The sequence below is a fragment of the Salminus brasiliensis genome, chromosome 24, assembly GCF_030463535.1.
Source record: "Salminus brasiliensis chromosome 24, fSalBra1.hap2, whole genome shotgun sequence".
Lineage (NCBI taxonomy): Eukaryota > Metazoa > Chordata > Actinopteri > Characiformes > Bryconidae > Salminus > Salminus brasiliensis.
The window spans coordinates 13,830,430-13,857,075 of record NC_132901.1 but is presented as its reverse complement, the minus strand read 5'-3'; the positions used below and the strand labels follow the sequence as shown (position 1 = coordinate 13,857,075).

General features: G+C 39.5%; 1 protein-coding gene across 7 annotated transcripts in view; it reads left to right on the top strand.

Annotated features, from left to right (window-relative positions):
- ptprdb (protein tyrosine phosphatase receptor type Db) overlaps positions 1 to 26,646 on the top strand; it is a 115,209-nt gene that overhangs the window by 58,057 nt on the left and 30,506 nt on the right. For 3 of the 7 annotated variants that reach the window (XM_072669835.1, XM_072669830.1, XM_072669831.1), the window contains 11 exons: positions 11,342 to 11,485; positions 13,289 to 13,434; positions 14,422 to 14,563; positions 17,795 to 17,980; positions 18,182 to 18,190; positions 19,080 to 19,097; positions 20,458 to 20,568; positions 21,133 to 21,402; positions 22,731 to 23,312; positions 25,182 to 25,324; positions 25,439 to 25,580. In XM_072669835.1, coding sequence (XP_072525936.1) covers positions 11,398 to 11,485; positions 13,289 to 13,434; positions 14,422 to 14,563; positions 17,795 to 17,980; positions 18,182 to 18,190; positions 19,080 to 19,097; positions 20,458 to 20,568; positions 21,133 to 21,402; positions 22,731 to 23,312; positions 25,182 to 25,324; positions 25,439 to 25,580 — 1,837 coding nt within the window. In that variant the 5' untranslated portion in view covers positions 11,342 to 11,397. The remainder of the gene's footprint in view (positions 1 to 11,341; positions 11,486 to 13,288; positions 13,435 to 14,421; positions 14,564 to 17,794; positions 17,981 to 18,181; positions 18,191 to 19,079; positions 19,098 to 20,457; positions 20,569 to 21,132; positions 21,403 to 22,730; positions 23,313 to 25,181; positions 25,325 to 25,438; positions 25,581 to 26,646) is intronic. The other 4 variants (XM_072669837.1, XM_072669833.1, XM_072669834.1 and 1 more) reach the window with 2 other exon arrangements.

The following is a 26,646-nucleotide window of genomic DNA, read 5'->3' as shown; positions in this document are numbered from 1 at the left end:
TAAATAGCAGTGTTGGCTGTGATGCTGAGATTTAGAATTTACACTGTGTCCAAATGTTTGTGGACAATCCTTCTAATGAATGCATTCAGCTGCTTTTAGTTGAACTCATTGCTGACACAGATGTGCAAACACACACACACACGGCTTTTCTAGTCCCTGTAAAGAAATAATGGCAATAGAATAGGACTCTCTGGAGCAGATAAACATGAACCTGCCAGATTTTCTGTTACAAGGGAATAAAGCCTCCTGTGTCCTGTGCTCTTTGGAATGATTGGGGTGCTTTATCCAGTACTATTGGGATGAGTTGGGGATGAGGTGGAGTGGTGATAATCCAACAATACAATCATATCCTTACTGCAATACAGTTACTACATCAAAAGTAGTACTGTTAATTTCAGTAGAAACAGTAAATGAGCAGGTGTCCCAAGACTTTTGACCTTTGCACATGAATATAGGGTTAAAGAGATAAAGCTCTTCCTAGAACTAGCCTGAATAATTTTATTACTCAAGAATTACTTAGCAATATATGAAACATTATATTTGCTGAGACAAGATAAAATGACAGTTATTTAATAATTACATATAATATTAGTAAGGATATCCTGATCTACTATCGACTTTTTCACAAATGGTATGATGTACATTGCCTCCAGATTGCCTCCAAAGCATGACTGATCCACCCCCATGCTTAACAGTTGGAGAGATGTGCTGCCATGCCTTGTTCTTTCATTCATTTTTTGGCCGTTTTACTAATTCTGCCATTTACTTTAAAGATAGCTATTAATTGTTGTAACATTTAACTCTTAAAATCCAGTTGCATTACTTGAATGGATCATGTCTATTCCATACTGATGAGAAGTTTGTCTCATCAGAACTGTACCGAAAATCAGTGTTCTTATTTACCTACAGTATAGGTAATATCAATATCTCCAAATAGCAATTCTTAGTTTACCACATATATGATGTACTTCAAATTCCATTATGTCAATATAAAATAAACATTTTAATATAGTCAGTCTGTGTTGCAGCATATATATTTTAAAGCAGTAAACAGGCACCATTTTATAGCTGCCTGGACAAGGAAAATCCTTGTGTGTCATTTCTGACAAAAAGACACACGTCACTTATAATGACTAATTCGTACTCCCATTCACTTTTGCTGAAGGGTTATTTAGAGCTGCGTTTCTCAAACCTGGTCCTAGAGGCACCCGGCCCTGTACATTTTACTGCTTTCCCAGCTCCCAGTACACCTGATCCATCTAATCACCGCATTAACAAGCCCTTTCAGAGTTGCAGTGAGTGTGTTAAAGCAGGGGATCCACTAAACTGTGCAGGGCAGGGTGCCTCCAGGACCAGGGTTGAGAAACACTGATTTAGCAACATAAGCCGATCCACACAAACACGCCAGCCTACCTGTTCCTTTTCATGAAGGTATGTAAAATCAAGATTTTTTATTTTCTTTTTTTTATCTAGCCCTGAACCTGGAGACCTTCAGATTAAGCTGAAAGCATGTATTTTTGGAGTCACGGACTGAGGTGCAAAGGCTTGAAAAGTGTGTGTAGAAAAGTTATATGTAACTGCGACTTTGACTGTATGAAAGGGATTTGTTGAGGTCCTTGGTTTGTAAATACTTTGTTCTTAGTACTGTTGTGTAGTTTCCCTTTCAATCCTTTTGCTGCATCCCTCTTGTTTTTCACACTTTAACCCTTTCAGCATTGAACAACTTTTTAAATCTGCTCCCAGAGGAGCTACAATGTGTTCATGTTCATCCTTAACAGTCTTATGCAAAGGTTTTGGGCTGATAGGTAAAATTAGGTAAAAACCTATTGGGCTGATAGGTAAAATGACTTTTTTTAGTAAACTGTTATTAAATGAATTGTATTAAATGTGACATTGTGGACTGATTAAATTAGTTTGACTGTTTTTTTCAGTATTATAGAATTTGTAATATCTTATAATACACTCTGAATGACCTCCCTGATCAATAAGGCCCCAGTTACTGTAAAATGCTGCAGCATGCATTGTTTTATTTAAAAATGCTTGTTGGTTTCGGTCTTGTTTAAAACCGAAGAAAGATATGCGATTAGGGCTACAACAAAATTGCTATAGTCAAATAATATATTGATTATTGTTGATCATTGTTGATTTTCAAAGTAAAAATAAATTCACATCCTCTGTAGAGACACACGTCTGCACAAAGTGTAATTACTGTAAATTCTTAATTTAACATATTGCAAAAACCATGAAATTTCTTTACTGTAGGGGATTTGGGTAGAGGTTACATACTGAGCCTGGAGTAGCCATGATAAGAAAAAAACGCTACTCTCTCTATTATAAGTCAGAGAAGCATCACAGTGATTGCGAAGCTGTTATTTTCCTGTAAAAATGCTATATAGTGTTGCTTCTTTCAGTGGAATATTTTAGTCATAGAAGTTTCAGTTTCACCAGAGGTCTTTTAGAGAAACAGAGCAGCTCTGCTTTCACAGGTTCCTGCTATGCTGTCACCCTCTGATCATGTGTTATGCTTTCTTGCTGCTCAGTTGAGAGACACTGGTGTAAACAATCACAGCAAGCGCAGCTACAGCACGGCACAAGGTGGAATGGCCCTAGAACTTTTTCCACCCTTAAAAACAGGTTTTCACAAATGCGTGTAGGTGTGTTGTGTGAAAACAGGAAGTGAAGAAAATGTTACCTAAATGTGTTACAGCCACAGCAGTGCAGGCTAGCATGGGTTATATACCCACTCTGGAATTCTGTTATTATTTAGATACACAATAGCTATTAATTAATGAGTCTATGTCATGAATGGCTGGCACATGTTCTTAATTACATGATTAAAACATCTAAAAGTTTCAGTTTAATATGGTAAATCTCAATCCAGGTTTTTTGCTCACCAATACAGTCTGAATACCTAAAACCTTAGTTTTGATTCTTAGTTTGGATCAGATCCCGTCCTTGTGTTTCTATAAATAAAACAGCCACGCAATTAAAGTAAGATGTGCTGATAGTTAATACTGAAGCAAAATGACCTTTTTTAAACTGTTATTAAATGAATTGTATTAAATGTGACAGTGTGGACTGATTAAATTAGTTTGACTGTAGACTAAACTTTTTTTTTTTTTTAGTTTTTTAGAATTTCTAATATCTTATAATACAGTCTGATTGACCTCCCTGATCAATAAGGCCCCAGTTACTGTAAAATGCTGCACCATGCGTTGTCTTATAAACCTATGCCCGTTAGTTTGGAACAAACTGTTTAGTGCCCGTTTAAAACCGAAGAAAGATGTGCGATTAGGGCTGCAACAAAATTACGATAGTCGAATAATATATTAATTATTGAAATGGATAATGGATTATTCAGACTATGAATGTGTCCATTACTGAACAACTCTTATGTTGCTATCTTCTTTTACGGTTAATTTTGTAAAGATAGTAAAAGTGAATAGCTTTTTCAACAAAATTACAGTTTACAGTAAATCAGTTCTCTCATGCAAGTGGATACAAATGCCAAATCAAATCAAATTTATTTGTAAAGCAGTTTTTACAACTGTTGTTGTCACAAAGCAGCTTTACACAATCAGTAATTAGTAAAAAGAAAAGAAATCAGCAACATAAGAAGACAAGGAAAAACTCCCTCAGAGCTGGAGGAAGAAGCCTTGGGAGGAACCAAGACTCACAAGACTCAAATAAAAACTAAAATACATGATATATATAAAAAATACTAAAATATACTAAAAATAACTGATTGGCTTGGTGGTAGTAGTTGTTGCTTGCAAGAAATTCAGAGATGGGATGATGTGTATTTCCCCAGTTCTCAGCGTCATGCTCCGCTGGGTTAGCGTCTATCCTCATAATACTGAAAATCCCCTTATATAACCGCCTGGTTATTAAGCACACAGTCTTTACTGGATACAGTGATGCACACTCATACTAATACACATCAGCAAGGACAGTGACGCATACCATACACGGGCATATATACAGTAGAAGCAACAGTAAACCCTCAATCATGGCGTTGCATTACTACACAAGCATAACTGCGTTTTCGTGAGGCCGAGTGCAAAGTAGTGTTCTCCTGTCTTGCTTCTTGAACGAGGATTTTATAGACGTATACTATTTATATCAGTCCACCTTAATGTAAATGATCACCATAACCAAATCTATAACTATACTATATCTAAAACTGCCTGAATTGTTTTATTTGTAACAAACTCAATTGCTTATATACGTTAATATACAACAAATTGTAGTTGTAGTATCATGCATGCCGAATACAACAAAATCACCCTATAGATGTGTTGTAGTATTGGATCAGATTTTTCTTCTCTGACATATCTGATCCGGCATTTTCTACCAGCCCAATACTGATAGCATAGTGTGGTATACTGGGGATCACTGCCATCTCTAATTTAAACTTACTTAAAAGTCACATTAGATGCTGAATCAATCATGTTATTCGACACACCCTGCGCCAGGAGCAATTTTCATTCATTCACTCTTGACTCTTGAGCCAACCCCAGCCCACGGAAGAACAGCTTTTACACTTGACAAAACGTATCTAACTCTTGTTGCAAAAGACCTTGAGTCTGGAAAGAATCTCCGGTGTGAAAATGCCCTAAGGGTACTGCTAACCCTGAGATTCTGCAGCATAAGGAAGGCTGTAAAGTAGACAAGAAGCGATAGTTCTTTCTCCCCATTTTCGTACAAGCTGTAAACGGGAATTACAGAATGGTATACATCTGAAGAATGTTTTTGTCAGAAACTGACTGATAAATATTGTGAATTATGTACACACTTTAGGGAGGTTCTATCAAAAGTCCATTCAGTTCCTGTTTTTTACTCGAAAATGTCCATTTTCAATATTAGTAGTAAGTTGCTTTTAAAAAATCATGTTAAAGGAACACTGGGTAATAATATCTGCCCCAGAAATGTTGTACATTGGAATTGGCCTATGATTCCCATATCATTCTCATATTTTGTCACGTGACTGCTTTGACTTATCACCTGCATGGCTAACAACCTTCTCCTACAAGAACGGTGGTTCGTTTGGAGGTGCCCTGGGTGCAGACTTGCGTATTTGGGCCAGGTGGGAGTAATTTCTCCACATACGTGCTTTAACTTAGTTTGTGACTTAATATCATACATGCAAACTTGCTGACCTGCCGTGAAATTTTATGATTTTAAGCCAGTAAATGCCTTATTTATACTAGATCTGAGGTCTCAGGTAGATTTTGTTTCCCCTGTAATTTAGTCTCCAAGTGAACCAGAACGCACCCAAGTTCCAGGTTAAATCACTAGTTCTCTCTTAGGAATGAACCTGCTCGAGCCTGCTACAGTGGACTGGACATTTCTGATGTTTTTCCTTTCATTCTTATGAGCACAAGCGGTTGTTGTTGTTGTATCTTGTTGAATGCACTTGTTAGCCCATTACTTGTTACTTAACAGTGTGTGATTAAAGGTTAATTGTGTTAGTGCACCATAGTAAGATATTGAGTTGGGTGTAATGGTAATTAATATTGATTATATCACTCATCTTCTCCCCAACCTGCTTAGAACTGCAGCTGAGCTCTGGTTATGCTTACTCAGCACACCAGGCCAACACACATACACAGCACACAGTGTACGTATTGACTTTAGCCAGAATGTGGAGGCACAGGAAATATCAGATTATCATAGTGATCTTTGTTCTGCTCAGATTAGGCAGATTAACGGATGACCCTGACACAGTTTGAGGAGAGGAGAATCATCAAAAAAAAAAACACACACACACACACACACACACACACACACACATACACGCATGTGCCATAAGTGAATAAGTGAGTATAATAAGGGTAAATCTGACACACATTCCCAACTGTTTGTGGGTATATGTCATTGTACATGTGGGTGGACATGCACATGTTTGTTAAGGGCTGTGTTAAGCTGATATTGTGTGTGGTCCAAATGAAGCAGATTTTTGTGTGTGTGTGTGTGTGTGTGTGTATGGCCATATGTGTTTTGAAGGTCTCTGGTATGACATGAGTCAGGGATCAGATTGACCCAGTTTTACCAAGCACACACACACACACACATAATGACAGCTACATCTTCTGTGCATGCGCGCATGTGTGTGTGTGTGTGTGTGTGTATGTGTGTATCAGTGCCCCCACTCTCCTCCGTACCCAAGCTCCTCCCGTGTGAATCCCTACAGGAAGTGACATGTGTAGTCTTTCCTCTTTCAGCATGGTAAAAGCGAGGGAAGCCTCAGAGTACAGCAGAGGAATGAAAAATGAATAGAAGGAGGGGGAGGCAGCACGCATGAGGGAGTCGCGAGCCACTCTGTGTGTTCTGTTGATGTGATGGGACGTGACAAGCGCGGTGCCCATGAGGGTAGAGTTACCATGGCGATTCCCAACACACCCCATCCGTGGCAATCTCCCATGCACACAATCCATATTTAATGCAACTTCACTTAGTGCTATTCAGCTGCCCACCTCTCTCTCCTTCTCGCTCTCCTTCTCGCACTCTCTCTCTCTCTTTCTCTCGAGTTCACGCTTACATTTCTGGCTGAACTCTGATTATACATTTATGGACCGGATAGCTTAATTATTGAGTTTGCTGTAAAAGTGTGTTGCTGTGAGGCTTTTAGCAGCAGTGTGTTGAATGTATATTCTCCTTACATTACTTTAAGCCTCTATGATCTATAAGGTACTTGCACTCCATATACTGTATGTAAGACAAAGTGAGGTATGGAACGCATTTGCAGAGGGCGGAAAACCTTATAGCAGGGGTTTCTTTACATCCAATTAAACCATAGTAGATGTTTCTCATTCTCGCTCATTTCCAATACTTTGAAATAATTGAAATAATAGTATTTGGGACGCACTGCCCTGTTCTGGAATTGAAATCAAATAAAAAGCGACATGGAAAGAGGAAACACAGATCCGCCAGAATTAAAATGATAAATTGGCCGTGAATTGGTTGATTCCAAACTTGACTGCACCCCTAGACAGTACTGCCCTGCAGGATCACAGCTCAGATCCCTGGTGTGTTGGCATCCTCCAAAATGCATTGGGCTGAGGAGATCCAATTATTATCCATCACTGAGCAACAGAAAACACTGATTGGTCGCCTGCATGATTGCATAGATGAGCTGCTTTCCGCCTCTAGATGGTTGAAGGGCAAAAAGACTAAGGCTTCACCTCGAGCCAGATGAGTCATTTGCAGCAATCACCAGGTCAGCTGACGTAGCAGATTTGTCACAAACTTAACTGGATGAAAAATGTGGAGCCCGAGGGCCACAAAAACTGGAATAGGATGAAGGCAGTAAGTAATTAAAAGTTCAGCCCCAAAGGATGCTTTGGTAGATGCCACCTCAGAAACAGACCTTTTTTCCCCCAAGACAACAGGACATAGTCAGGACTTTGTGATTAAACTCAACAACTAGCCTGGATTAATACAACCAAATGATCGATTTCAGTTCACTTTCTTAATGAGTTGGCTCAGGTAATTACTCAGTCAGCTGTGTAATGAAAATGCATAATTTAAATGTCCCACTGCACGGTCTTATAAAAAACGCATGACATGTCAATTTATAAGCTTCATCAAATTAATCTGTAGATTATGTGATTGCTATAATAATATATAGTGACAGTACGTTTTTCGATGTATCTAGTATATCAGTTGTAGCTTACTAGCTTGACTGCGCTTTAAAAAAAAAAGCTTCAAGCTTCCATATGTCAGGAACAAGGAGTTTTGCAAAGCGGCTTGTGAACTGAGCAGGATTTGTAAAGCTCGCGTAAAGCTGTCAGATTGGACGTCCACATGACTGAAAGGCCCTGAAAGGCTCTGAAAGGCTCGTTCCCTCCATTTGAGATCATAGTTCCTGGATATTAAGTGCAGCAAAGCCTCCTATCAATTAGGGGCTTTTGAATCAATATCAGCTGAACCAAGACTGAGCAGCCATGCTTCTGGAACAATATCCTACTGTAGAGGTTAGCGCAACTCCTTGACTTATGTGTAATCAAGCCCTTTTTTAGGAGGGGTGCATGGTACATAGGTGTTATAATACCCGCTGATAAATGGAGAAATGATTATTGGTCTGATATTGAAATTCGTGTCAGTTTTGGGCAATTGCAGCTCGTCGTGTTATCTTAAACTCAGTGGTGTTGGGAATTTCCCTTTATCTGGACTTCACAGGGCTTCTGCTTTGCTGTTCTGCAGTGTATCAATCTCATCAATCTAACTATTTCAGGTCTCTGCCCACTTTTAGTATTTCAAAATATGGGGTGTTGTACAACAGTGTAATGGGGAGTTAAGCTCCAGTCGACCTACTAAACCTGACAATTAACAGGTGCGTGGAATCATGTGTGCTTAAGCAGGAAAAGGCAAATAGGCAACACAGGGTCTTTTTTCATATTTTTTTCATATTTATTTTGTATTGGGTAAGTTAGTTACTGTAAGCAGTGGATAGTAAGAATGTAAGAATGTTTTTTTGTTTTTTGTTTTTCAAATAAACGCCTACAGTTGATTATATTTAGATAGGAGATCCTCTATATAATAGAAACTATATATGTGAAGTAATGTATAATGTTAAAATGCGGTAAGAAAATACTAAGGACCAGTTGTGCCAAGGTCAGTGCATGTGTAGATGAGAGCTGTTCACTCTATTCTGCTCTCTGTGTAAACTTTACCTTAAGCACATATAGGGTGGTGCTTTACTCATGTTCCCATAGGAGACACGTGTGTTCACCCACATCACTCCTTCTTAAGACTCATAATTACTCACTGTACCACATTAGCTCTGTACCACACATTCTCAAGTAGCACTGACCAGTAAAGAGTAGTAGTAGTAGTAGTAAGTCACAGTATAAGACTTTGATGGTACTAATACATGCTATAATACATTGTTATTAGACAATAAAAATGGCATCATTTAAAATTCATTTGATCTTTTAATGATTTTGGAAATCATTTATAGTGAACAAATGGACTCATTTAGACTCTCAGGGTATTCCACGTCTCACTTACTTACTAACTTGATATCAAGATGTCAAACATGGGTTATTAGGACATTAGTGATACAAGTATCCCTCAAAATCAGCTGTGTTGATCAGCTGTGCATATCCTAAATTCTAGTTAAGCTCTCATACAGTACGAAGCACCCTGATGAACACCAGTGTATTGATTTTTTGTCAGACTGTAAAGCCTAAAGTCTTTGTAAAGCCCATCATGCAGCTTCTATGCAGAAAAGCAGTATTTGCAGTATTTTATATGAAATGTTTATGCTAAATGTACAATCTAGTGCATATAGCCAATTAACATATTAACAAACAGCTGTATCTGAAGCTGTTAGAGCCAAAAGTATGTATTTATTTATGTCCCGCAACATGTATATGCTTTCTGATATTGTAAACAAAATCAAGATCAAAACAGCAGCTTTTTTAAGCAGTACACAGACTATAAAGTCATGGTTGTGTACGTTTCGCCAAGCATTGCGTCACACATGCCGTGCCTGGTTTGAAAAAGGCTTCATTAGGCTTGCGTGTATTTAATCCAGTCTTGAGTTCTGTTCTCTTGTCTGCTCTCTGTCGGAGGTGAGGGCGAGTGACATCTATCGCGTAGAAAAAGAGTGCAGTGCGCGCAGTGATCAGTGCATCAGTCTCCATATACACAGAGAGGACTGCGACAGGTAGTGGTATAACGGTTTGGCACGCATGTGAATTAACTGCCAAGGGTTTAACCATAGTAGTGTGGAATAGAGTTTTACTGCTGCTGTAGTGTCTCACATCGTTTCATGGACATTTGGACATTTGTAGCTTGTATTCCGTCTCTGGTAAAGTTTCTGGGCAAACATGCATGTCGCGTCTGACCTCGAGCACGGCTGCAGAAACGCTGTGTTGTATTCCGCTGTCCGTTCTGATAGAAAATATGTCAACAGTCCGTGAGTGGTTTACCATATCTGACTCTGACTCAGAGTAAAATGTGTAAAACTAACGAGACTCTTGGGGGGAAGCAGAGTAAAGGCGTAAACACCACTAACCATCACTCAGTATACCGAGTGTCAAAAGACAGCCACTTTAGATTATCTTTATATGACAATACTAATACATTGAGCAGGGTCACACATCTGAAGGGACATCGCTCTGGTGTTTCAGTGGAGAGCAAAGTTGCATTCCACAGCTTTAAACAGAATAAGCAAGCAGAGCCTGTTACTGTGATTGAGCCATTATGTTGACTTTGTTTCAAAACAGTGGTTTTATTTTATTCATATTTTATTTATTTCCATTGACATTACATTAATTTATATATCATGTTTTTTTTATTATATTTAAACATTTTATATTACAATTACAATGTCTATATATACCTAATGATCAAAGATTCATTGGTCTTTAGTAGGGTGTAACTTAGTATGCATTAGTATTGCATTACTATTAGTATTACATTAGTATGCAATTATATTAGCATTATATTAGTGACATTAAATGACAATATTATGCTTTATCTTGAAATGACAATAGTATCATTTATCGCAATTATTTTTGGGGGATAATTTATCATTAAAAAGAAGCTTTTGTGACAGGCCTGTGTCAGGCTGGGGTTTGATTTCCTGCCTGGGCAAGTACAACCCACTATAGAGCCCAAGCCCATAGACAAGCCTCCAAACACTGCATTCTCTTACCTCTGCAACAGGAACTATAAATTGCTTTGGATAAGAGCATTTGCCAAATGCCTTAAATATGGTTAGTGTTTTTGGGGGACATTTTTAAAAACAGTAATTAGATGGTTGACTTTTAGCACAGAGGTTTAGAGGTTTGATGATGCTCATGCTCTGCAGGTGATCTTATCCCAGCGAGCGAGATCACTATATACGTGCATAAGGAACTGTTTCTCCAGGGCCAGACATTACCTTGTGCATACAGTGTTTTGGATTATCTTATGGCTCACACATGTAAAACATGCTTATTTTTCATTAATTTGTTTCATTAATTATTATTATTGTGGTTTATTATATTAATTATAATAAACCACAGTGCATAGGGTCTAATTCTAAGAGAAGCTTGACTTTGCTAATTGTTCATGGTTGTAATAAGCATCCCACCATCTGCTCAGTAACAGTCCAGTGTGCTGCTTTCTTTAATATGCAAACGTGGCTGATTTTATTCACTACATTTTTTTTTTCCCAGACATTCTGAGGTGTTTAGTGTAACTCTAAGCTTAAATTAATTCATCTATCACACACACTTTCAAGATGGAGATTTAGTGAAGTTGTTAAAATGCAGGACACTTCTAGCCTTTTAAAAAAGCGTGTAATATATGGCTGGCTTAATATGAGAATGTGTTTCATCTTTATTAGGTTATGAGCGCCCCTTGAGCTTGGTGATTCGCAGCCCCAGACAAGCCAATGAGAGGATGGCCAGAAGTCACATGATCTACAAAGCCTCCATCCAGCTGGTTCTGCTGAATCTACTGAGTGTGCTGCAGCTCTCACACACTCAGAGTGAGTCTCTATCTCTCTCTCTTGTTCTTTTTCTTATACACACACCCACACCTTTGCCCACACTCACACACACTGAGTATCACATTCCTTTTAGTTTCAGGAGGATAATTGTAGGCTGTTCAGATATTAGTAATGGAGTCTAAGCACGGCTCTTAGAGAACACCTACCCACAAAGCGCTGCATGCTGAAGATAAGGAGACGCTGAGCACTCAAATCTGTTTAGTTACCACTGACTGATAACATGTCTTTTGTTGTTGTTGTTTTTGCACAGGAAGCATTTACTGTGTTTCATAGTGAATCATTGAAGAAAGCTTAACAAGATTAAAACTGAACATCTGTTGCGATTACGTCTACCAGAATCAGGGCAATCTCAAATGTTATCATTACAATTCCAGGATCAACTTCAGTGCTACCATTTCAGTCAAGCGGGTTTTTCTAGCACAGACAAAAAAAAAAAAAGCAATGAAAAGGATTTGTTTTGCACAATTGAGAAATGGTTTTAGCACTGCTTTAGCTATGTGGGTCTGGCGTGAATATGCAGAAACACCATTATCTGAACACAGTTATTGGGGATTTTCCTCAGTGGACACATTTGAACTCATACATTTTTTAATCACAATATTCATACAGCTCACACACACAAATATGTGTGCATACGCATTGAGTATGTACGTCTGTGTGGAGGGTTTTCAGGATTAAGATTTCTATGTAAAATTAAAGCACACAAAGAGGATATGGTGATTTCATCTTAAGTCATCTGGGGTGACCACACATGCACCCACCCACACACACACATACAAAATACTATCCTAGGAAGAGGGGCTAAAACCCATTGCTTCTGCATGCTTTTGACTTTTGCTCTTGGTCAGTGGAACAGACAGCAGATTAGTGTGAGTGTCCACTGCGTCATGGCCTGATCCAGTGACTGGATTAATGCACTGGTTAGATAGTAAGGGAATCCGCTTGAGAACCACTTACTGGATAAAATGGACTTCATATATTCTCTGCATGTAGACTTATCTGAAACATTAATGCTGCATTGACGTGAAACTTTGGGGGTCTCGCTTACTGTCGGTGAATACATTCGTAAGCAGAAGAAGTTAAAGAAACGCCAGAGGGTTTTAGGGGATGGCGGGTTGGACTGAGCCGTACTTGAAACTCTAAGGGCTTTTGGTGCAGATCGACTTTTGACCATTGCCATCAAGTATGGAGGGGCTGGTCCATTCTTGATGGTGCGCAGAGGGAGAGCAGCCAGAAGAGAGTTGCAGTAGTGAAGTCTTGAAGTGACGAGAGACTGAACAAGCACCTGGGTAGCCTCTCTAGAGAGGAAGGGTCAAATTATCCAGATGTTGTACAGGAGAAATTAGTGATAAAAACCCATCTGATTTTTCATTTTAAACGATAGACGTTTCTTGTGGAAGTGTGGACTGCATTAATGCCTGTTCAACACTGTCAATTAATATTTTGAAACAAGTCCATCTGATTTCCATAATCCTGATGGGTTACAGCAGTTGTTTGCTGCTTCTTTGATAGTTACCATTGTACAATATTTTGAAATGGGGGCAATAATCTTAGTAAATGTTATTTTTTTTAAGATTTCCTCACAGCATATGAAGGTCTATTGCCAATAGATGTATTTGCAGATATAATTGCAGTTAAAAGGAGACTGTCAGACGCCGTGCTTTTGGGTAGTATGGCTGATGCTCTCAGTGAGGTTCCATCAGAAAGTTCATCATCATGCCATGCATGTCCAACTAAAGCAACTAAAGCAATTCATTCCCTGTCGCTTTCTCTCCCTCTTAGGTCCTCCTCGTTTTACTCGGACACCCACTGATCAAACAGGTGTACAGGGTGGCGTTGCCTCCTTTGTGTGCCAAGCAACAGGAGACCCACAACCCAGAATCTCCTGGAGCAGAAAAGGCAAAAAAGTCACCAATCAGAGATTTGAGGTACACACAGATACCAAGAAACATTAGTCATTGTTAAATATACATAAATAAACAATATGTCATTTGTTAAATGTCACAATATTGGCTTATTTAGTGTGTTTAGTCAATATAATCAATTCACTAAAATATGTGGAATATATTACAATCACAATACTAGTACTGTGATTATATCACAATATAATCATAGTACTAGTATACTGTAGATCCAAATGTTTGCTACTATTAAGTTGCACCCATTGTTGACACAGATGTGCGAAACACACATGCTTTTCTAGTCCCTGTAGAAAAGTATTGCCAAAAGAATAGGACACCCTGGAGCAGATAAACATGAAGTTATTGGCAGCATTCTTAATGCTCCCCAACATTGAGCTGTGGAGCAGTGGAACTGCGTTCTCTGGAATGATGGTGCTTCATCCAGTATTTTTGGGATGAGTTGGGTGGTTGGGGTGGTGTTCATCCAACATCCTGACCTCTCTAACGCTCACAGCAATGCTCCAAAATCTAGCATAAAGCCTTCCTTGATTTCGGAAGAGACAGTAAATTAGCAGATGTCCCAATACTTTTGTTTATTTGGTGTGTTTTGTCTGTATTGTGTAGCCCTGCTATACACACTCAGATTGACTTACATATAGCAGTTACCAGAATATCAGAAACCTGAGTGTGCAGTCCTATACTGACACACATGGACCATATTGGATATGCCATAAGCCACCTGCTGATATCTCTCTCCCACACAAGCTCACACAGTCTGACTGTCGTCCTGCCACAATTGCTTTGTCTTCATCTCATACAGTCTTATCCTGCTTTTTTCATTTTTATCTTTATCTATCCCATTTTCTTTTTGGCTCTTCTTGCTGTTGGTTTTTGTCTTGGTCTTTTTCTCTCTTTCTGTGGACTTTCTTTTGGACATTAACTTACTGTCTGTTACCCTTCCTATCTGTTTTGCTCTCTCTTTCTCGCTCTCTCTCACACACACATTCTCTGTAGGTGATTGAGTTTGAGGATGGCTCTGGCTCAGTGTTGCGGGTCCAACCCCTGCGGACTCCTCGTGATGAGGCCGTCTATGAGTGTGTGGCGTCTAATGAGGCCGGAGAGATCAGTGCCTCTACCCGCCTCACTGTCCTCCGCGGTGAGCAGACACTCTGCTTAATTCATCTTCTGAAGAGACTCATACTGTCACCTTACCTTGCAGTTTTTAATTCGGCCTACTCTGCTAAAGTGGAGAATTTCATAAATTCTTAAACAGGAATTTCCCAAAAGGGAAATGGCTTTACTTTCATTTTTTTTTCTCTATTGGTTATACATTACATTTTAGAAATGTACAGTTAGGTGACAGTAAAAACAGATTTAACTAAACAATAGTAAGTTTATCACCAGTTAATCATCGCTGACAAATGAAGATGCATTTTAATCTGGGTTGATTCTAAATTGGAGAAAAAAATGTTTCATCACAATATTGTGGAAGTGCTAAATTTGATGAAATATCAGCAGAATGCATATATACAAGGTGTGTCAGTTGGCATGGAAGACAACCGAGGAGGAAACTGGAGCTTTTTTTTTAAAGGCACATCAGCTCTATGTTCACAGCCGCGAAAATGAAGCATACAAAGACCACTGTACCTACTGTGAAATATGGAGGAGGCTCTGTTATGTTCTGGGGCTGCTTTTCTGCATCTGTCACAGGGTGTCTTGGATCTGTGAAGGGTACAATGAAATCTCAAGGCTATCAAGGCATTCTGGAGTGAAATGTAAATCCTGTTGAACATCTCTGGAAGGAGCTAAAACATGCAGTACGGAGAAGGCACCCTTTAAACCTGAGACAGCTTTAGCAGTTTGCTCATGAAGAGCAGTCTGTAGCAATTCTAAATTGGAGAAAAATGTTTAATCAGATTATTGTGAAAGTGCTAAATTAAATGCAGTTATATTTGTGGAATATTTAGGTGGTCATATATTGTTCAACTATGATGTTAACATCATGCAGTGCTTTTCAGGAAGCTTGTCCTAGTGTGCTATTTTATGTTTGCCTGCCTTCATATCACAAGAGGTCACCTGTCAGAACTTATCATCGACATATTTGAGCTAACCAGTGATCTGAGTCCTTAATGTGACTGAAGCTGTGTGTGAAGAAGATGTCATGGGCAGGCAGAGTAACCCAGACTGGTGAAGCAGAAATGCACATGAAATATTCTCAGTTGAAGCTTCTTTGTTGTTAACTGTGGGTAAAAATCACAAGGCAGAGAGAGAGAGAGAGACCTTATCATAAACAATGCAAATGGCATTAAAAAATATCTATTACTAGTCAAGTCAAGTCAAGTCAGTTTTATTTGTATAGCGCTTTTTACAACTGTTGTCGTCACAAAGCAGCTTTACATAAATAGTCATTAATAAAAGACAGAGACAAAGAAGAAAGAAGAAAATAACGTAAGACATGATTACTTGGTGGGGTGATGCGGCAAAAAGTGTGGAAACTGAACTGTGGTTCAAAAATGATGACTGAAGATTAAAATGCATAAATATAACAATTTGACTCAAGGGATATGTTCAACTATGCTGTGTCCTGTAGTTAGCATCAAACTTGTAATCTGTCAGTCTGCCTATTTAAAGGGTGAAAGGTAGTCACTGTGCTGTTTGGGATCATGGTGTGTGCCACACCGAACATGGTCCACAGAAAGCTAAGGAGAGAGTTGTTAACATGTTAAAGGGAAAGGCTTTAAGACCGCCTCCAAACAGCTCGATGTCACTACAGTTCACTACAGCGCATATTTTTCAGAAGTTTAAGGTCTACGAGACTGTAGCCAAGCTCCTGGGACATGGCCACAAGAGGAGAATTGATGACAAATAGAAGAGAGGGATAATACGAGTGTTAACCAAAGCTCAGAACAACTTCCAGACAGATTAGAGGTGAACTCCAAGGTCAAATGTCAGTGTCAGTCAGTTTGCACCACCTGTCGCTGTCTTAGCCAAAGAGGACGATCAAGGAGGAAACCACTGTTAAAAGCAAATCTAGAGGTTTTGGACAAGTCGCATCAGCTCTATGTTCACAGACTCTAATATGAAGCCTACAAAGAAAAGACCATTGTACCTTTGGTTATGTTCTGGGGCTGCTTTGCTGCATTTGGCACAGGGTGTCTTGAATCTTTGCTGGGTACAATGGCATTTCAAGACCATCAAGGCTTTGTGGAGCAAAATGGAAGTTCTATTGAACATCTGGAGAAGGCACGCTTTAAACCTGGGAGACAGCTGGAGCAGTTTGCTCACTAGGAGTGGGCCAAAATACCTGTGGACATGTGCAGAAATCTCATTGAGAGTTACAGAAATGGCTTGATTGCAGTGATTGCCTCAAAAGGTTGTGCAACAAAATATTAAGTTAAGGGTACCAGCATTTTTCTTCAGGGTTAGGATTAGGGCTAGGGTTTTCATCCGTTGATTTTCAAGAAATTTAGTCAATTTCAAGTTATTTCAGTGACTACCCATTCTGACCATGTGTGTAAAAAAATAAACTACACCCCAGGTGTAACTGCAGGTTCTAACCCCACACAGGGTCTTAACCTGCCAATATCTACTTTCACCATTGCAAAAGTGGGTACAAACAAGAGCAACACCTGCTGTGATATATAGCCTGTTTGATCAGAAAAGCCATCCTTAATTTTACCTTTGTCAGCCTTACGTTTTTTTTTTTTTTTTTTTTTTTCAAAAGTGAAATATAATTTCAAAATATATGTTTTACCTTATTATCTAGATTCTAATTCCGCAGTAGAATAGAAATCATATTAACCCAGTTTAGTGCCCACTAATTTAAACGTTCTCTAAAGTACCACCATGCATCCCAAGTCCATGAACTGGGGAAAATGTCTGTTACTGTAAGTAGTTGATTAATTGATCTCCACAAGACATGAAATTCAAGATAAATGTTTTTTTTTTTTCAACAATTAAAACCTGTGTGTGAAGAAGATGATTAAAATAATTGATGCTGTCATAGAAGGAGAAGGCTGTAATAACGTTTTAAAGCACTGGTAGAGAGAAAAATATATTTCATATATTTCATGTTATACCAGCAAACATCACACAAAGCTGAAGATGAAGATGAAGATAGACTAGTGATCTTAAACACACCTCCAGAGTATCAGTCCACAATGGCTTCAACAGCAGGAGAATGATCCTAAACACACCTGAGAATTCAGGTTCTTCCATGCCCCTTGCAATCATTAAAAACTCAAATTGTGTCTCTAAAATAAATCAGAATGAACAGCACACACTTTTTTCGATTAACCTGCACTCTTTAGGTCATATTTAGGACATATTTGTTGCAAAACTACTTACATTCGTGGTATGACAATCAATGTGTATGTGTGCCTTCCAGAGGACCAGCTCCCTTCTGGGTTCCCGTCCATAGACATGGGCCCCCAGCTGAAGGTGGTGGAGCGCTCTCGCACAGCCACCATGCTATGTGCTGCCAGTGGCACTCCAGACCCCGAGATTACATGGTTCAAAGACTTCCTTCCAATCGACACACACTCTCACGGGCGTATCAAACAGCTACGCTCAGGTAGGTCCCTGTGCGTGAGTGTGCAGATGCTTTCAGAAAGACTGAATGATTAGCTTTGCTGTTTTTCTTCTTTTCTTGTTTCTAACCTTGCAATGTCGACAAACACTCACACACAGACAGTCTCTCATACACGCCGTTCTTCCTGTGAAAGAATGAAAAGTGATCCATGTGCTGTCTCTTTTTCTGTGTTTTGATCTACAGAGTCCTTTGGTAAGTCTCTTACACTGAGGCACAACACACACGCACTTGCGCACTCAGCACAATGCACAGTGCCACACACTCCCTCAAAATACCAGTCTGGATAAACTGCATGGTACACAATATTGCACCTAACTCCATAGTTAGCCTCACGTTACACAGTCATACAAACAAAAACACACACGCACACACACACACACAAAAACACCAGCCCATGCTCACACACAAGTTTTAATATGCACCCTGATCATGTAGAGTTAGACATCTTCACCCGAGTGCTACCCCTTTAACATGTGGAAATTAACCTGTGTCACTTTCACTCAATCTCTCTCACTCTCCCTCACTCCTTCACTCAGTGGCTCACTCGCTCACTATCTCACTCACTCAGTGCCCCTTGCCATCAGAGAACCTACATCAATGCGCTCTCTCTCTCTCTCTCTCTCTCTCTCTCTCTCTCTCTCTCTCTCTCTGCCTATGTTTCTCTCTCGCTCTCTATATCTAGCCTGACCAATTTTTTAATGCTCTTCTAATGCAAAATGTTCCAGTGGATTCTCTCCTCCCATACCCGTGGCTTCCTTGTTTCCTCTCCTGCTCTGCCGATGTGAATCTGCCTGTCTTGAGTGTTAATAGCATTGGAATTGTCAAGAAGGCACTCTTACGGTTTCTGTTTTCTTCTGTTATATTGGGGATGAGCAACCTCATATGGAGGATTTATGTTAACTGAGACTCATTTAGCACTTAAGACATGAAGAATTACATGCCCTTTCTCTCTCTCTTTCTCCCACTCTCTCTCTCTGTCTTTCTCTGTGTTTATTTCTCTTCTTCTTCTTCTTCTTCTTCTCTCTCGCTGCACTAACTCTTTTCTTTAATCTCTCATCTGCTTTCATTCTCACCCATCCAGGGGGTACACCAATCAGAGGTAAGAGTCTAAAGCTAACCATGCCATTCAGCCCATCACTATTCACTTACTCTCTCTCTCTCTCTCTATCTCTCTCTCACTCTCTTTCTTACTATCTATCTTTTATTCTTTCTTGTTCTTCCTGTTATTTTCCTTCCCTCTCTCTCCTAGTCATATGCTCATCACAGTCTATTTTCCAACAATTAACCCTGTCATTCCTAGGGATTATATTTATCATGCCAGCCATGGCTGTTTCTTCATGATAAATCTACTTCCTTCTTGTATTTTAAGATATGTTCACATGACGTGTTTGTGTGTTTCCCAGTGTGCAAATGTTTTTAATAACGATTTATTTGAAGCATTCATTTGATTGGCAGATTTGGTTATTTTCTATATTCGAATGATTTCTATATTACTATTCATTTTAGGAAGCTGAAACCACGCCTTGATTATTACAATTAAAATCAAGTTCTCTAAATTTAGTTCATGTAATCTGTTTTGACACAGTTCGAATTGACCTGGCTCTGCCTTTTTTTTAATGTTATGAAATGGGTAATAGACTAATAAATGAATAAACATTTCTGTGAATGTCTCTCAGTTAGCTCACAAACACTGGTTTCTTTTTTTGCTATCTGTTTTTGCCACTCTCCTGATCCCTCTGTGGATCTGTCCATCTCTTTTGTTCTCTAATGAAACCGCATTTCATCTTTCAGCAAGTCCCGTCTTGGACACTCTCTCTAATGAAGCATCTTTTTGCCTATTTAATGGAAGTTGTGTATATATTTGTTTCCTATGATCCTCTATGGGCGGATATTTCTTCTCTCTCTCTCCTTGTGCCTTTTATCTCCCTATGACTATCATTTTTTTATTAACTTTTTCTTATTCTCTGGCCCCTGTGAGTCAATCCATGGAAAAAGCTGACTCCATTTTAAAGGATTTCTTTTTAATATCCTTCTTTTAATGCCAGCCCTTGTCTTTGGCATTTTCTTTTTTTCCCCCCTTTTTTTCATTCGGAAGGCAAGGCTTTTGTTGGGTCTGTCTTGCTGAGCTGTCAATTGCGAAGGTCCGCTGAAGATGAAGTCTCTCAGAAAGCTCTAATGGAACGGCAGAACACACGTTTTCCCATTACAAGGCATTAATTCTCTATTGATCCGCCTTGTCAGTCTGATAAAGCACCCTGACCTGTATTCATGCCAGTAGGATGAGGCAAGAGGATGTGTGAGGAACCGAGCTAACACACTCACAGACAGAATAGACCAGGCTGAATTAATATTGATCATGGTTTTGAGTGTGTATTTTGAAAACGTTTTCTCCTATGTGTTTGTGTATCTGTGTGTGTGTGTGTGTGTGTGTGTGTGTGTGTGTGTGTGTGTGTATTCAGGTGCACTACAGATTGACCGTAGTGAAGAAACTGACCAGGGGAAATATGAATGTGTTGCCACAAACAGTGACGGAACACGCTACTCAACGCCGGCCAATCTCTACGTCAGAGGTGCGATTATGGGTGATGTGTAGACAGAACAAAAGCACAATAGCTTCTCTTTAGTTTTCCTGTCTTCGTTTTGTTCTCCTCCTCACCTGTAGATAGTGCTGTCTAATCTGGGTTTATTTTTTCTCTTCCCTTTGATGTTGTTCTTTTGCTGTTCTGCCTTTCTTCCATTTCTCTTACATCCCCTCAGAGCTGAGAGATGGTGAGTGCAGTGCCCATTCTGCCAACATCAATCTTACACATTTACTCCCAGCCTTTTTTAATAATTTGGTCAAATGCATAATGGACTGCATATATGTGAATTAGAGTACCCTACATAATAATGACAAAAGTAAGACGTTATAGTTGTATTTGTTCATGCATAGATCATTTTTTAAAATATTTTTTATAAAGGTTGCATGATCTCAGTTACAGTTTGCCTGCATATTTATTTAAACAAACCCTGGCAGTCATTTACCCTTGAACAAATACCAGATGTGGTAAAAATGGGATTTCATGTAATGTTACTAGGGATAACAAGCACTTCTGTTGGTGGAGATAATAATTTCTCTCTCATTGCTTCGGCAGTGCGGCGAGTCCCTCCCCGCTTTTCGGTTCCACCTATGGATTATGAAATCATGCCAGGGGGAGGGGTGAACATTACGTGCCAGGCAGTCGGCGTGCCTATGCCTTATGTGAAGTGGATGCTGGGAACTGAGGATTTAACACCGGAGGATGACATGCCAATTGGAAAGAACGTTCTGGAGCTCACAGATGTCCGGCAGTCAGCCAACTACACCTGCGTCGCCATGTCCACTCTTGGTGTTATTGAAACTGTCGCACAGATCACTGTCAAAGGCAAGCTTACCACACACATATATTAAACATAATGTACAGTGTATGCTTATATACTAATAAGTAGGGTTATATTTAGGGTTTAAGGTGATAAAATAAAGAATTAACATAAAGCAATCAGAAAATATTTACAGTAGCAACATGATCAGAGCATGAAAAATAACTACAGTACAGAGAAACAAATCTAAAATGTACAGTTGAGCATGCCAGCCAAGTAGAGGGATGATATCTTGTGAAATAGTTTTTATTTGTGTACAATGCAAAATGAAAATTATGAAATATTCTAGCCTTTAAATTACCGTTCTTACTTTCAAAGTCCAATGTGGTCCTTATCTTAAATCATGACAACTGCACATATAAGTGCGCAACAGTGTTTCAGTTTCTCTTATTACACTATATTGCCAAAAATATTCACTCACCTGACCAAATCATTGAATTCAGTTTCAATCAGTTCTAAGGCCACAGGTGTGTAAAACCAAGCACCTAGCCATGCAGACTGCTTCTACAAACATTTTTTTGAAAGAATGGGTTGCTCTCAGGAGCTCAGTGAATTCCAGCCTGGTACCGTGATAGGATGCCACCTGTGCAAGCCCAGTCGTAAATATTCCACAGTCAGCTGTCAGCTTCTAACAAAGTGGAAGCGATTGGGAACGACAGCAACTCACCCCACAAAGTTGTAGGCCACGTAAATTGACAGGGCTGGGTAAGTGGATGCTGAGGTGCATTGTGTGCAGAGGTCGCCAACGTTCTGCAGAGTCAATGGCTACAGACCTCCAAACTTTATGTGGCCTTCAGATTAGCTCAAGAACAGTGTGTAGAGAGCTTCATGAAATGGGTTTCCATGACCGAGAAGCTGCATCCAAGCCTTACATCACCAAGTGCAATGCAAAGCGTCGAATGCAGTGGTGTGAAGCCACTGGCACACTGGACACTGGGAATTCCCAAGAGAACGGTACTTGTCTGACAGTGTTGAGCCAAGTGTGAAGTTTGGTGGAGGGGGGATTATGGTATGGGGTTGTTTCTGATGAGTTGGGTTTGGCCCCTGGTCAGTTTCATGCTCCCAACTGCGGGAACAGACCTTCCTGTTCAAACACGACTGCGCACCTGTACACAGTCCTGACCTCAACCCAATAGAACACCTTTGGAATGAATTAGAGCGGAGACTGCGAGCCAGGTCTTCTCCTCCAACATCAGTGTCTGACCTCACAAATGCGATTTTGGAAGAATGATCAGAAACTCAGAAAAGGTTTAAAGAGGGTTAAAGAACACTAAGTCTTTACACATTTATATTATTATAACTCTCAGCTTCTCTTGTTCTCTTTTCCTTCCAGCTCTCCCAAACCCACCAGGAGCTCCAGTCATAATGGAGCGTTCTGCCACCAGTATAACCCTGATGTGGGACAGTGGAAACCCACTTCCTGTTTCCTATTACATCATCCAGCACCGCCCTGCCTCTTCTCGTGACCCGTTCAAAGAGATCGACGCCGTGGCAACGACTCGCTACAGTGTCGGAGGGCTCAGCCCCTACTCCCATTATCAGTTCAGAGTGATAGCTGTGAATTCGATTGGTCGTGGGCCTCCCAGCCCAACAGTGGAGGCTCGCACAGCCGAACAAGCTCCTAGTTCGCCACCACGCAGGGTCAGAGGTCGTATGCTTAGTGTTTCCACAGCAATGGTACAGTGGGAGGAGCCAGAGGAGGCAAACGGACAGGTGGTTGGCTACAGGGTGTATTACACATCAGATTCATCGCTGCCTGTTAGCCAGTGGGAGAAGGAGATGGTACGTGGGGCAAATTTCCTAACCATACAGGATCTGACTCCAAACAAGACCTATTACATCAGAGTTTTGGCCTTTACTGCTGTAGGAGACGGGCCTCTCTCCAGTGACCTGCACATCATTGCCAAAACAGGAGGTGGGTTGGGTGTGTGTGTGACTATAATCCTCTGCATGATTTTTCTCCATCTTTGCTGTGGCACTTGAGTTTCCAAAAAAATATATTGTCATAAATTTCATACTTTTGCAGTAGCTTGACAATATAATGATTTTCAGACTGTCTACACCATACAGTGAGTTGTGCATTATTGGACAGTGATGCCATTTCTATTTATGTTCTCCCTAAAAGAACATAAAATATTTTGCAGTTGGTTAGTTCATTCCAAAATGTACAGTAAATAAATATACATCAGAATATATTTTCAATACATTGCATTTTTGTGTGTTTTCCAGCAAGGGCTGGAAAATGTAACTGAATCATTTATCACAGTAAAATATTTAATTGTAGTTTATTTTTAAAAATATAATTTCAGCAGGAGAAAAAGACTACATCTAAACACGATTTTGAATTTAACCACCTTTCTTATTAAGGCACACAAATAATTTATTATACAGCTGTATCTAAAAATGTTGCCAGTGTCTCAGAATTACAGTGTATCTGATTTCGGTTTTGTATCTATAATGGTCAAATGGTCAAAAGCGGGGGAAAAAAAATCAACATTTAGCTCTTTGTCCTTTAAACAGCGGCCGCTCGATTTAAGACATTGTTTTTTAGTTATTAATTATACTCTATTAATTCATAAGTGGGCTGTTGTTCTGTGGTGAACAGAATCTTATCCTGCTAACTACGCTAATGTGAATCAGTGTTTGTAATTAGACTGATGGTTTAACATTTATTGAATGATTGATTTAAAATTGTGCATGGTGTTTACTTTATCTGTGACTTTGTGGGCAAATTGATCTTTGTCTTTGATCGTTTTTTGGGTTTAAAATAATGCGATTGTACAGAATTGTACGGATGAGATTGTACAGAAGCCACATAAATGTAGAACCATGTATGATACTTGCAGGTAGTTTCTCACGCTTCATTATCAAGGAATGGGCACACGCTTGAGGTGTGCTTATAAGGCAAACTTAGCATACTCGTGGTTTCCTGGTAGTTTGAATTTATTATAAGTGAAACATTCTATCGAAAACGTATTGCTACTGATGATGTGATGATAGATATTAATATTGTTTTATCACCTAGGCCTAGTTCCCAGTTTTTGAATGAAGTCTCATACACAGATGGAGATGGAGATCATCTGTACTAAAGTAATCAACTAAGAAAACAGTGGAGAAAAGTAGATGTGCTCACAGTCTAAGGTGTACCATGTCTATGTAAAGGAAGATGATGTGAGTGCTGATGGCAGGATTGATTCAGAAGAAGCATCTTAACTGTGTAGATATAGCTGCGTGCCTTAAAATGCAGTGGACAAGCCTTAAACTAAAGCAGTGTTTGAGGACTTAGAAGGAGAATGTCCTTGACTGACCTGATATCATGACCGAAATGCATTTTACTCACTGAAGGCAAGACTGACATCTCTGCAACAAAAAGGAATTGGAAAAGGGCTGCAATGCAGTCCATGCAGAGAATGACCAGGAAAAATACACTCTGTGGTGGAGATAAGCAGTCAGAAATCGAAAACTTTGAATAGAAAGATTATGTTAAAATGTAAAATTGTGTTTTTTTTCAGTTGCTCATGACCCCCTGATAATAGACTTTACAATATAAACATTGTTTCATTTCCGAGCCACTGTTCTGGCCAAAAGAACAAAAATCAGACTTAGAAGTTCTCTGTACACTAGACCTAGGAGGAGATTTTTGAGTATGTAAGGGGATGGATGGACTAAGCTGTTGCAAGCTCTATCCGAAGACATTAAATGTATTATGCAGTACATATCTATTATAGGCAGTACTTTACCTTCAGCATGTAGGATAGTTTCTCTGCCCTTCTGCACTTTACAGTTCCTTCTCAACCCACTGAGCTGAAGGCGGAGGTGAAGTCAGAGACGAGTGTTCTGCTTTCCTGGTTTCCTCCAGCTCACAGTGGCACTGATGCTATCACTGGATATGAACTTATATACAGACTTGGAGACCAGCCAGAACAGGTATGCTAAACACATATGCACCTGCAATTTACATACAGTAATTACATAAGCGTACATATAACCACAGATAACCGTATTGGATTGTTGCTGAGTCTTGGTCTCTAACTTCTGCAGAAAATCACCTTTGAGCCGAGTTCCAGTTACCTGCTAAAGAATCTAAAGCCATTCTCCACCTACACCTTTCAGTTAGCAGCACGTAGTAAACATGGCGTGGGGGCTTTCACCGGCGAGATCACCGTCCAGACCCCTCAAACACGTATGTCTCTCACACATGGTTCATACAGAAATACCAGTGCAAACTGAACTGCTCATAGTACAGCAAGGCTTCGTTACTAGAGAATACGTTGGACACTTTGTAGGCATGTCCAGTATGACAGCGATATAATTGTGGAATTAAATATGCTCCCTTGAAAAGCTTTGTCTTTTTTTAACACATTTGTTCATGAGTATTTGAACATGAATCAGAATACAGACTGTATACAGAAATTATTAGAAACTGCATAATGGTATCATTAAGTATGCATTTGGGCCAGTATCAATAGGGGCCAGAACTGCGACCAGACCTTTCAGACACCCATCATAGATATGAATGTCATGGCAATATTAGGCTTTCAGTTATTTATTTTTTCTTTTCTGGGGCAGAATGGGTGTACAACCTACATCTTTAATGACATCTTTAATGAATTAACAAAAAACAACACAGCGTCACAATCAACACAGGTCACGATTATACATACAGGGTCAGAAATATACATACTTTAAAACTGGTTAACACTAGACCTGCCAAGCACTGGTCATTTGACCGTTGTGACGTCTTAGTAAATGCACTGTGCCAAATTCATTCTTTTACATTCACTTATGAATGTATTGCTCTTTTTTGTTTTACTCATTATATCATTAATGTGATATGTAAGTTTGAATTATTGTATTACATTATTGTATTTTCTATCTAGTTCTTTTCAACTTTTATTTTCTCGTTGCTATTTTTTGTCATTATATTGAAAATGCATGATGTCTGGTGTTTATACTTATACTCATTCACCTGACTCATGTCACACAACAATTCTCCAAAATCTCCAAATCAGCAGTCTGTCATTCTGTCATAATTCAGAACATTAAGCCAAAAAGGACAGATGGAAGGGCTGGAATGAAATATATATACACTGAATATCTAGAGTATCTACACTGAATGAAATGACACTTAAAAGCTTCCCTGACATACGATGATGGCTAGATGATGCCTTTTTTTTGTGTCATTCAATTTTGTGTAGATGTTCTGTGATTATTTCCTTCCAGCCCTTCCATTCATCCCTGCAGCTCGC